Genomic DNA, 13,638 nt, shown 5'->3' with positions numbered 1-13,638 from the left:
GTGTTAGTTTGTCAATAATGTATTTAAATCAGTAATTGAGGGTCTTCATAAAATTTTAACAACTCCCATCCAGATGCACTTTGCAAATAAATATTGAACCTTTTTAAAAACAAATACTTCTCACACTTTTAAAAGGTAAATGTTTTCATGGAAGTATATATTCATAAGATATATGTGCAATTCATCCATTTCTCATGGTTGTATCCAATGAAGCTTACATGTAGCATTGGAAATTAACAGACAGTTTCTTGGGCCACTTGTAAGCGAGGGAGATAGAATTTTTACAATAAAAGAACCTCTTATGCTTTGTAATACAGCAATGCAGAACCTGTTGTGGATATGGATTATCTATATCTTTTGAGACTTATTCTAACCCATCCACTTTTAGTAAACAAACGTTTATAATTTTAGTAATAGAATAAGTCTACCTTTTACAAACAAACTTCATAGTGATTATTATATTCACATTAGACTACAAACTGAGCTCTCATTCTAAGAAATAGAAACTGTTCTTATTGTAAGCATTATTGTAAATAACTAACTAGGTAACTCAAAGTTACCACCTTACGATACTGATATACAATCAATAAGATAGACTAGCCCAGTGCACAAATCTTATCCATACCAACAGTTCAATAAACCAAAATGCAGCTCACTTCTATGTAATAAAGTATCAGAATAGAAAATAATATTAAGGTGAAAACAATACAACACACTTTTAAATTTTCATTAAAAAAAACTGTAACCAAGAACTAGAAATTTCATCCAATATATAAGTTACCAACTTAATGCATCCTGCACTACTTCTCTTCCCAAGATAACTACCAAGAAAACATGATATTAGGATATGTACTGTAGTTGACCTTTGTTTAAAGTAAACAATTGCTGTTTTAGTGTAGTGTTTAGGCTTCAGTAAAGATTTTCTTCCACCCTGGAGGCCAGTGGCTGACTGCTTTCAGAATGACCAGGTGATGGGCCTGCCAATTCCATAGATAAGCTTGTACATAGCTTATATCATATATTTAGATCAAATTGATCCAAATGAATATCAGTATAGTAACCAATACTAATGTAAAATTAATATTATATGAATACCACAAATTTAAAGTAACAAATAAATATAAATACAATTTTCCATTTAAAAACTTCCATTTAAAAAAGCAGCCCAGTTAAACCCTAATTATCTAGCTCATAAACAAAACATGTTTAACTGATAACTAATTATCTAGCTGGCATAACTTAAAACAAAACATGTATTTTTTAATAAAAATTAATTATTAATATTAAATATCATCCCTGCCATACTAAATGTTTTATTTTTTTTTTTTCAACCAAGAATCCCATGGAGTCCTGTACTGCCTATCCATGGTAGGTCAACGTTTTTCACTTTGTGGAACCGCCACTCAATGAAAAAAGTCAATGCCCCAGGCTGGATTCAAACCAGCACCGTCAATGGACATCAAATTGGTAAGACTGTGCCTTAAGCACTGAGCTATGGGCGGCCCAAAAATGTTTTATTTATAATGTCTCCATAGTAAGGAAATGAAAAAAAAAAAACACTCATACATGTAAGCACATAAAACATATATTATATTTTAAGAGTTAACAAATGTATCATAATAACGATGTTATGTCAGTAATGATACTATTACTGATAGTAATATTATTACTAATTTTTTTTAATGATTCAAACTCTTAAATATTTTCATTATCCAACACATTTGTGAAATAGGAATGGATTATAATGAAAATGCACTGGACGTAATTTAATTCACAGAATTTTGTTGATACACATTTTATTTTTTGGTGTATAATGATTTTCCAATGAACTACTATGGGTCAGCTTTTAATATGATTCAAAGGATCAAATCAAGAATGTTGAAACAAATGAAAAACTTAAGTAAACAACATGGACTTGAATTACCCATATCTTGGTTAAAAAAAATAGTGAATCTAATAAGTGTAAATGTCATCACAAAATTCACAGAATAATTCTTTCTAATTAAGATATTCAATGAAGATGTAAATTAAAATTTGGAACTACGCATTAAATTAAAATTTGATAATACAGAGCCAACAAATTATTTTGCTCTCAATCAATACTGAGGTATTTAAAAGAACCGTTCATCATATTCTCAGGATTCTTTGAATCTGCCGGACGTTTATTTTCATCAGAACAAAATTTAGAATACTTAGCAAACCAATCTCTTTTCTGTTCAAGAATCTGAAGCCATTCATCTGAAAAAAAAAAAAAGATTAGTAAATTCCTCATTTACAATTAAAAATCTATCCTACAAATGAGGCACCGGGATAATCATTTAAAATAAAATAAAAACATTAAGTCAATTCAGTAAATGACCATAGAAAAGTACCAAAACACTTTGCGAAAACTTAACTGGTCAGACAAGATTGACCTTAGTGACAGAACGGATATTTTAATTATTATATTTTATTTCCCTTTAATAATTTATTATTTTTAATTCCCTGGGCAAGATTAAATCATAATTTAAAAACTACAATCCATGAAGTGTCTTTGTTTCAGTAATTGGTAAGGATGTAGGGGAGATATTTGGACCAGTGGACAAAATTTGATTTTTAATTATTTTTGATCACTAAGAATTAATAATTATTTTAAACAAAATAAATTTTCGAACATAAGTTTAATTAGTTCAAAATCACATTGAATTTTCTGAACTCTGGTTTTATTATTTAAATGTTGAAAAAAATTATTTTTTATACTTGGAGACAACAAAGAACAGTCACAATTATGATTATGATCATGACAATGACCAAAGTCAACAAATGATTTCACCATATAGAATGTGATTTTAATAAGAATCGGTAGTTGATTAATGAGCTTTTTAGTTGACAGAAATATTATCTCCAATTTCAACAAATATCAGAAAAGTATTTTTAGTAATATTTCTTGTTATAAAATTCATACTTTTTCCTTTTGTAAAACATTGGAAAAAATACAATATTTCTATAAAATTTACATCATGCTCTTAAACATTTATTTAATGCAAAATTGCTAGTTAATCAATATTGAAAATACGGAGATTTATTTTATGGAATCAGTCATTGTGCCAACTGAAAGGCTCAAACAATAAATTTGCAATATAAAATACATGGTTAAATTAGTTTATTTTTTAACTGAATTACAAAAAATAAAAAATAATAATTCCACACAATTACTACAAAAATAGTTCCTCAGATCATAGTATTATAGAACAATGCCATAAATAAGAAATTACCAACTTTTAATTGACATTTAATCAGACTTTCTATTTTTGGAATTAATAATCCAATGTTTTGATCTACCTATTAAAGTTATTTAGAGGTTATAATGACAAGCAATAAATAAACATCATCTTGGATCCTTCCATGTGTCCATAAATACAAAACTCATAACTGTCTATGGTACATCACTCCACCATTTTGTAAACTGGAGTGAGCAACAAGAAAACAAGGTGTCTTGGCATAATAAGACAATCAAGATTGATCATGTCAAAGATAGTTATAATAAAAACTATCAACAACTGACAAACATCCTTTATTAGGTTTATAAGAAAGGAAAAGTTCAACTTACATAATTTTACTTTCCCTTAAAAAAAAAAACAGAAAATAATTTATATTTATTCAACAAATGTTTGGCATATAGAAACAGGAACAGGCAAACAATGATTAGCCATGATTAGTAAAGAAGAAAACTTTTTCTGTCTTGTCACGAAGAATAATGCTCTTTGTCCATAAGTACAACTGTCCCGTTGGTACAAAGGTCTCTCTTTCTTTCTTTACCCTTGGTTATACAATTAAATAATATGGTTTGCTTCTATACTCAACCATCCAGCTTATGCTGAAATCCAAAGAAGAACCAGGTATGTTTATGGAATTTGGTTTCCATATGGCTTTCTCTAACCCTGATTCAAAATATAATTAATATACCAGAATTTAAATCTACTGCCAATAGCCAGTTTGAAACCAATTTCTGTATTACGAGTCGAGAGCCTTACCCACTGAGCTATCCTATTCCTAAACAAAGAACATGGAAATGAAATTCATAAGTATATTACCATTTAGTTCCTGAGAAGATGGGGCAGTGCCGCCTTCATATTCTTTTGGAAGTATACTAATTGGCACATAATCCTTCAAAATTTTATCACTTGTTGAAGACATAATCTGAAAAAAATGTGATATTTATAGTTACATGTCAATTTTTATTTCTCACGATGATAAAATTAATTGTTCCTATTACAAAAAATAATAATATAGCAACACTTCTTTCTCCTGGTCTACACTGAAAGTACTACAGCCACCAGAAACATTACGATCCAATACGACGAACCTACCTTCTAAGATGTGAACTACAATCAGCAGTCAAATGTTGTATAATATATTGATATATGTAATATTTCTTCTAAATACTTTAATTGTACAAATGTAATAATCATGAAAGATTGTAGTATTCATAAATGTATCATTAGAATCAATAAAGATTACAATAGGATCTTCTGGTAGACTATAAGCTAAGTCTAACATGTAGCATCCCTCAAGGGTATTTAATAGCCTAGAAAGTTATATAAGCTGAAAATTGACAAACTAAAGTTTGTATATCCGTCTCACAGATACACTTTCTTAGGAGGCAGTGAACAACAACATACACAGTGGATCAGATTATTCTGTCTCTATATTTGGAAATGTATATGGTACTTTAATGTCACTTCTGCTTTTCCTGGAATTCTCCTCCTTCTTATACCCTCTGTCCTTTCCTCAGCAAATTCCTATAGGACTGATAAGTCCCTTCACAACCGTAAGGGCATACTTTATGGAGTGAAGTTTCTATCCTCTGCGAAATTACAGTGAATACCCCTAAAACTCATCTCCTATCCATTGAACATGGATTGTCGAGGTCTTCTGTTGTAGAGTACCTCACATCTTCAATTGAAATCAGAATTAATTAATAATGATGAATAATTAATCATATTTGATTTATTAATTATTTTTGACAAATTAGTTTGAAATATCTGATTGATCTGTGTTCAAAAATCTTCTTTACGACAATGTACCAGAGGTTACTAATTAGTGTTTAGTGTGAGACTTGGGGGTGGACGATGGGACTGTCATACAGCACACATTTTGTTATTGGAAGCTATTGCAATAGACAAACCAACATTGAATTTTTATTTCAGATTAAAATCTGAGATTATAAAGTGAAAAGTTCAACACTTAATAAGAATTCCCATTGGTTGTAAAATATGAATAACAACTAGTAGAATATATTCAATTTTCTTAAGTCTCATGACTTACAGCTAATGACTTTTGAATAATAGAAATCAATTATTGTGTTAAATTTAATTTTTTTCATGTGAGGTTAATTTATTGAAAATTAATTCATATTTGTCAGTGTATCCCTTCCCAGACTTAATACTTAGCGTTTGTTCGTATTCAGTGGCTTAACTAAGGATGACAATCAAAAATTTTTTTTTTCAAAATATTTATATTCCACCCCAGCTGAACTGAATATTTATCATAATTAATGCCTTACATTGTAATTATTTAAATGATTTTTGTGAAGTGAAAGTGTGTCAAAATTAATTCTGACTAGCATACTATCTATAAAGAAATAACTACTTTAAATTTCTTGAAGCATTTGGTCGAATATTTTGCAGTATATTTATTTATCCCCACTAATACAACGCACCGGTTGTACTGCTGTTATTTTCACCATCGCTCATATTACAGAATGGCCCAGATCAACAAACTTTGACTATACTAATAATTCTTTTTGAAAATTCTGACTAATATTCATTAATCATTAATGATTTGACACAAGAAGAATTAAGTATATTCCATAGAACTTACCCTACTTGTCATTTTGTTCTTAAGAAAAGGCTTGATAATATTATTGATAATGAAGTCATTGCTGCTTGTTGAATTAATCATAATAAGGTTTTTCATTTTCAATGGAGAAGAACTCTGAAATATAAAAAGTATTTTTAAATAGAAAATTTGAAATTAGAAAAAGTTATCAACAAAAAATCAAACCAAAGAAATATAGATGTGCTTATAAGTAGCAGTAGGGATAAAGTAATTTCTTCAGTAGCAGATATGTTTATTAATTAATTTATTTTTTATCTTTTTTAATTTTTTAAATGCCAAATCATTATTAAGGAATAATTGTGTATAATCAGGTACCAAACATCAGCTACTTTTATTCAATGTCTATAACTATAAGACAGAAGTTGACTGGGACAGAAGCTACTAGAATATTAATATGATAATATAATTTAATTTAATTCCAATTCAGGGTCATTTAATTGCATTTATTCCTGTTCTTAACCTTTATAATTTGGTTTCAATCAGATTAATTATAATTATAGCATCAAAAAACTTATTTTCCTTGATTGGTAGCAAGGTAGTAAAATAAATGTACAATTAACGTCTTTTTTCAACTTAGTGCATACTTTTTGAGGTAAAATCCATTTTCTGTTTTAAAAATTAAACAGCCTAAATTTTGTTTTCTTAAATTCATTGTTATTCCAGTTATTAGACAACTATTCAATTTGAAATATTAAAACAATGTTCTAGTTTATGTTGAGGAATAAGTGAAGATCCTGACTTAAAGGTGTCTACTTCTGGTACATTTACCCTAAAGTTATCATAAATAATTTAAACAAAATAGTTTTCAATATGGATTATAATGCTAAAATATTTACAATTATGAGAGATAGTTGACCGTGGATGATAAATGAGGAGAAGATGGTTGGGGGTGCGGTCAATGAAAACACAAATAAGTATGATTAACTTATTTTAATGTGCCGACGTTTCGGCTAGAGTTTCTAGCCTTCTTCAGGGCTAAAAACAAAACAAGATAACAACCACAGTAAGTATAGAAAAATAAAAAATATAAAAAGAAAGTATAAACAGAATAATTTTACACATACAATGAATAATTTTACAAAATAGAATTAATAATTAAATTAGAATTAATTCCCGCTTCTCTCATCACTTCATTTCATTAATTCTATTTTGTAAAATTATTCATTGTATGTGTAAAATTATTCTGTTTATACTTTCTTTTTATATTTTTTATTTTTCTATACTTACTGTGGTTGTTATCTTGTTTTGTTTTTAGCCCTGAAGAAGGCTAGAAACTCTAGCCGAAACGTCGGCACATTAAAATAAGTTAATCATACTTATTTGTGTTTTCATTGACCGCACCCCCAACCATCTTCTCCTCATCTAAAATATTTAATTTAACAAAATTCATTTGTAACTAATAATATCCTATTTTATAAAATAATGTTACAAACCTTATTGAGCTCATGAAGAAGGATGATTAGAAAATTATTATTGTTTTAACCATGAGGTCAATTAATAAATTCTTTATATAAGATATCTTAGAATAAAGATTACTTTAAAAAATAAACATTCCATACTTTTACATTCAGTTTTTTCAGTTGATTTAATATTCAGATAGACTCATCCAACGACTACTTCTATTGTATGATTTATTAAATTACAAGCTAAATAAGAATATATAATAAATAAGCAAATTATATTTTTATTTTAAAAAAATTATTTATATATCACTCTTATTTTTCATTTTTAAGCAATAAATACAAAAAATTGCAATATGATGTGTAATATATTATAAAATACTTCATTTTTTTATGTGATAGGTCAATTAGATGACTAATATAATTTAAATTCATTAAAAAATGATTTTATTTCAAACCTATTCTAGGTTTTCTTGATATATTTAAAAATTTTAAATTCAAAGTAATTGGACTAAAAATAATGTAATATAACAATAATCTGTTACCTCTAAATACACGCCAGCTTTATAGGTTGTAGACACATCAAACTTGGAAATTATTGAAGAATCCCCTCCTGCAACATCCATGATAATGATGATGCCATTCATATCAGGCCATTTCATCAGAGATACTTCCATCATCATCATGATTCTTACAGCAGCCTGATGGCAGTCATATTCCTCTACATTGCATCCTTTAGTAAAGAAAACTCGATAATTCTCAGGAGTTGCTTCCGGAAGAAAGAACATATTTCTGTTGAAAAAAAGATATTGTAATTTAGAGATCAATATTAATGAATCAATTGCGCCAAAATAAATAATTCTATCCAAAATAGAGTAATAAATAAATCAATAGAGTGATCAATAAATAAATCCCTAAAATCTAAATTATTTCAGGTTATAAAATGGATGTTTGAAAAGTAATACTTTTCTAATTCTGTATCTATAAAAGGGAACGAAGGGAGCTATTCAGCTGATATTTACTACTGAACCAGATTTTTCAGAAAAGGAGTAAAAATTACTGTGCACCAACTTCTCATTAGTTTCTGTCAGCATATTCATTTGGAGGTAGATGACTATTGATAATAAAATCTGTGAATTTGTGATGCAGACATGCATAATTGCACATCCAATGTTTATAATTGTAATTCAGTATAAGATTCACATAGTGTATTAACAGCCATTGTTTCCTTATTTTTCTTTTCTCCATCCCTTCAGGATAAATCTAATAAAGTAAACTGCAGAATATTTATATTTATATATACATCTCAATTGGTTCATCCTCCCACTGTGGTCATTACAGCTACATCCCCCAATAGTTAATGATATCAACTCATAACGGATTCAGTCCATTCAGTTTTTTTTTTATTATTTAAAAAACTGATGAAAACTGCTGGGCATCAGAGACGACGGTAATTTTTAGTCAATTAATAAAAAACACATTCAATTTTTTAAGACCAATAGGCAGAATTATTCAAAGATTAAATTTAAAAGTAAAACCAAATTTTCTAAAATCTCAAGACAATATACTTAAAAATGTTAAAATGCCTTTTACACATTAAATAATAATATATATGTTCATAAATATATGATTATAACAATAATATTATAATTTTAGAAATACTTACGTGAATTTACAGGCTTTTCTGAAAGCTGGATCCAGAATATCAGTATGAGGAAATTGAAAATATTTAGGCATATTTGTGCGGGCTGTACAGAAGGCATCAATTTTCTTTTTAACTTTTTCTAAACTTTTGCATTGCTTTATGTATGAAATAATGAAGTCATCATCTATAGAAAAAAGTACAACCAATTCTTATAAATTAAACTACATTAGTTTCCATTTACAGTTCAATAGATTTAATATGAAGGGTCATGGGTTCAGTACTTTTGTAAGGAACTACTGATTCTTGAACAACAGTTCAAAATTTTAACAAGAATAAATAACTTTATTACAGTAATTTATTACAATAAATTAAGAATAGTTTTAAAATATTATTTTTCTTAGTAAGTTAGCAATATAATTAATTCTGGTATATTCTAAATTTATAATTATTGAAGTAAAATTAAAATGGCCATATCCCATAATCTTTTGAGCAAAGTAAAAATTGAGGATTTATCTTTGAAAATACTTATATATTACTATTACTCTTTTTGGGAGTAAAAGTAATATTTTAATACTATTTAAGATATTATGTTTACTCTCTCAAACACTACTTTTCTACAACATAGATCTACAAAATCTTAAGAAAAACATCCTTTTGGTGCTACAAAAAAATTATAATCTATTTTATCAAATTTGAAGATATGATGTTCGTGATGGCAATAAAATTTTAATATACACAATAGCACATGTAATAAAAAATATATAAGGACATTTACAAAAAAATTAAATGTATTTAAAAATATAAAATCATACCAAAATCTTTTGGTAAGTGCGGTTGTTTCTGAAGCCACTCCCTAATTCTTTGCAAGTCCTCTGCTATTTCAGTTTCACTCTTAGGAGTATTTTCTTGTTCCATGTTGGTTTCTGAAGACATAATATAAAATTATGACCATCATGAAAATGTTTACATAATAATAAAGTCATGAGAGTTGTTACACAAAAGAAGATATTAAATCATTTTGAAATTGTTGGTGCACAAGATTCTTGTTCCTGACAAGGAACCCATACCTTAGAATTCCCACAATAATTTTTCAGTATATTATCAATGGCACTTAGTATCTCATGTTCCATAATGCCTTCTCCCCTCTCAACTACCAACTACTAACGACCAAGATTTGAGGATTTGGCTACACATATCACAGGTTGTGCAAATGATGTTGAATCCTTTTACAGTAATATTTAGTAAGTTATCACCTCAGTTGTAGGTATTATTTTTCTTTGAATTTATATATGAATAGTATGGTCTGTCTCTATTGTTACTCTTTGGAAAGGCCTAAGTCTTTGAATTGGCCATGATCAACTTTTTATCTGGTAACATTTTCCAACCAGTTTGGCCAAAGTTCTACTTGTTTAATGCCAGCCATGTCATTGCAGATCACCACTGTAGCCAAAAAATCAATTTAGCCAGTGTCAGGGAACTAAACTTCCAACTCCCATAGGCCTGAGTCAAGTATTAATTCTTTAGGGCATCCTCTTTAAACGAAAGCTTTTCTTTATAAAATAAACTACCTCAGATTCTAACATACTTTTCCTTTAAATAATGTCTAATCAAGGTTTATATGCAGCTCCAGGTTCACAAGGGCCACGAGATGCTGTCAAAGGTGAAAGAAATGTTGTAATGTTATATACTGCTCCCATTTTCAAAAGAGCATCATTCATTCCCTTGTATAAGCTTTATAGAATATGTGTGCTGCCAAAGTTTTTCAGTTCATTAGTACTAACCTCAAATCCTTAGGCCTCAATATGGCTTGGAGTGCAGAATTGAATAGTCAAGATATCTTGCTTCGAATGAGTTACATAATTTAAAATATCTAAATAATTTAAAAATCAAAATTATTTTAAAAATCGGACTAGCCTTAGCAAAGTTATGAACTTTATTTTGAAAAACTTTTAAGTACTTTTAATAATTTTGCACAGCTCCCATGAAAATCTGTAAATTTTTTAATTAGTTTTTCAAATTAATCAAAACAGAAGATTACTTTGAAATTGCTCCAATGATTAGTAATTAAATTGTCCAGGAAGATATGCATAAAAAAAGGGGTCAATACTAGCTAAGATTTTTGTGCGACTTCTTCATAACATCAGAGGGGGTGGGTCAGGCATTTTTCTCCAAGAAACTCGTAATAATGATAACAGATTTTATTTGATTATGTAAGTCACTATTCATTAACAAAACTTTTCATTAATCATCATTAACATTTTCTTTGTTATGTATACAAAATTTATATAACACCCCTAGACCTGGGTCTAATAGGAAAGTTCGACACTGAACATATTTCTGCTTTGCTTGAATAGAAGTACAACAAAAAAAAAAAAAATTTTGTATTTGATGTATTACATAAATTGTACCGTAAACTTAGGCCACTTTTGACAACCCTTCTAGCTTTAAAGTAGTCTATAAAGTCGGCATTAAAACCTCTTGCACATTAAAACTAACTTATTTATCAGGTTTATTTACAGTTAGGTTGACACTCATGTAAGTCTCATAAGCCATTCAAGGGCTGTTGGCCAGGTTTTTATCTTTTTTTTTTTTTTTTTTTTTTTCATTTTAAGCAAACTAATAAAAAAATTCAATATCTGTAAGAAAACTATTACTTTTACAAAGTTGCTTCACATAAAGTTAAAAAAATATATATGTATTATACTATTAATTTTACACCACTGTCTAAGAAATCTGCTATCTAATTATCAACAGAAAATATATGATGTAGGGATTACTTACAAGCGACACTGTTAACAGTTGAAGAGATACTGGCTGAAGAAAAAGGTACTTAATTATTAAATTATTTAATTTATTCATGTGAATTCAATAATCCGTGAAATAAAGAAAAATATAAATTCATGAATAAACCTGGGAATTCTTTTGTTTAGGGGGAAAACATTAATAGATAAAAAAAAAAAAAAAAAAAAAAAATAGGATTTTTCAAGCGAATACAAATTTCCAAGGCGAGTTAGAATAGTTTTTAGACGGGCCAAATTGTATTTGTATATGGACGTCTGATTAAAACTATAGGTATTATCATATACAGATAGACTTCTATAAAACAGAAAACCTTCTTAGTAAGACTTCTGAAAACGAGATGGCTCTTATGAACGGTTTTTAGGATGAAGAATTTTACGCATTGGAATCATCACCTTTGATGCATTGACAGTTCAGGCACAGGCGATAACAATGAAGACAGATAAATGTTGGTGAAACATTTATGCAAAAAGAAACGAGTTTGATGAATTTTCTCATTTGTGGCATGATCTTCAAATCGACGATGACCACTATTTCTCTAGCTTTTGAATGAGACAGGAACAATTTTGATACATTCTTCGCAATATTTCCTCTAAATTAACTTCTATAGTCTATTTGTCACTCTTTCTTCGCATTCGTTCGCAACTAAATATCAGCAGAATGGGATCACTCGAACTTCGCACCTTTTCAAACGAAAACTAACGAACGATACGAGCCTAATGTACGCGGTCCTCCACCGAGTCGATGTTTGGATTGTGGGTGTTGTTCCGAATTTGGGGGAATTCTACGAATTCGCAGCTTCCTGCTTCCCTGCTTCCAGTGGACGAGAGACCTTACTTAATTAAAATTGTCTTACCTCCGAAAAAACCGTATACCGTTTAAAAAGGTTAGATTAAATAACTCATTCCAGAGGCTTCTCGATGTTAGAAAACATATCGGTTTGCTACAAAACGATGGTAACTAGAGTGATGCGTTTGTTTGTAAAGCATTATAAAATCTTATTGTTGAATAGTTTTGAGCTACAAAGTATCGTAGCTGGAGCGACGAAATATCACTTACTTAAATATATTAGGTAGGTTATCGGTGTAGTATATGTAAATTTTTTTGTTTACTTACCTTACAATTCACAATTTCCCCAGATGTATGTTCAAATTATCATGCTCTTTCATCTAAAGGATCTCTCCACGCAAAAACGTTACTGCAGAGTGTCAGGTTCTTTTCTTTACTTTTTTAGAATCAGTGAGGTTAAAGCAAGAATCATGTCACAGGCAATGCTTTGAATACATCAAGAGGTAGGTAAACAAATGCAGAAAACATCAAATGTTCAACAATCAAAATGGTTCAGGAAATTGTTGATTCATTTTTAATATAAAGACGTAGTTCTTTGTTACTTTCAGAAACTTCAGTCCAAAGTTGCATAACCTGAAGGAAAGGCTAATATTCATCCAGTATGGGAAGAATAATTAGACAAACATTATTCAGAAATCACCACTTAAAAAAAAATCACAAGGTCTAATACTTTTGAATAAATTTACATAAGCAAATATTTGGAATATTATTACCCTGAATCTTAAAATTCTTTTGTATGAAAATTTAACAAATTCTTAATAAATATGAATTATATGTTTTTAACACTTGGAGCATGATTTAGCACTATAGTTTCTTTGGTGTCTAACGCTTGACCTTCCTAAACTTTCAGCCTAGGGGTTAGAGATATTTCGATACTTCCGATACTCTATGGTATATGATAACAAAAAAAGGTTATAGATTTTTTGTAAAATTAGTGTGATACTACTGTCGATCATTTCCAGTCGATAATTCGGTGGTGTCGATACTATACTTACCGGTCTTTTCAGTTTGCATGTTTTATATTGTTTTGGAAATTCAAACAAATAAACGTTTGTTTTCTCTGTG

At 28.9% G+C, this 13,638-nt stretch overlaps 1 protein-coding gene across 2 annotated transcripts; it reads right to left on the bottom strand.

Moving 5' to 3' along the window:
* Nucleotides 1-1,569: 1,569 nt before the first annotated feature.
* LOC106686899 (alpha-tocopherol transfer protein-like) lies at nt 1,570-13,446 on the bottom strand. 2 transcript variants are annotated; one of them, XM_014430496.3, is made up of 7 exons: nt 12,841-13,446; nt 9,738-9,848; nt 8,947-9,109; nt 7,826-8,072; nt 5,863-5,976; nt 4,074-4,179; nt 1,570-2,238 (listed from the first exon to the last, which is right to left on the bottom strand). In XM_014430496.3, the coding sequence occupies exons 2-7, from the start codon at nt 9,838-9,840 to the stop codon at nt 2,093-2,095; spliced, it is 879 nt and encodes a 292-aa protein (XP_014285982.1). In that variant the 5' UTR covers nt 9,841-9,848; nt 12,841-13,446; the 3' UTR covers nt 1,570-2,092. The 2 variants fall into 2 exon arrangements, with proteins under 2 accessions (XP_014285982.1, XP_014285983.1); XM_014430497.2 differs by lacking the exon at nt 12,841-13,446 and adding an exon at nt 11,707-11,745.
* Between the last annotated feature and the right edge of the window lie 192 nt (nt 13,447-13,638).

This window comes from Halyomorpha halys, unplaced genomic scaffold (genome assembly GCF_000696795.3).
Source record: "Halyomorpha halys isolate HHAL.00 unplaced genomic scaffold, Hhal_1.1 Scaffold895.1, whole genome shotgun sequence".
Lineage (NCBI taxonomy): Eukaryota > Metazoa > Arthropoda > Insecta > Hemiptera > Pentatomidae > Halyomorpha > Halyomorpha halys.
This window is presented reverse-complemented; position numbering and strand designations above follow the sequence as displayed.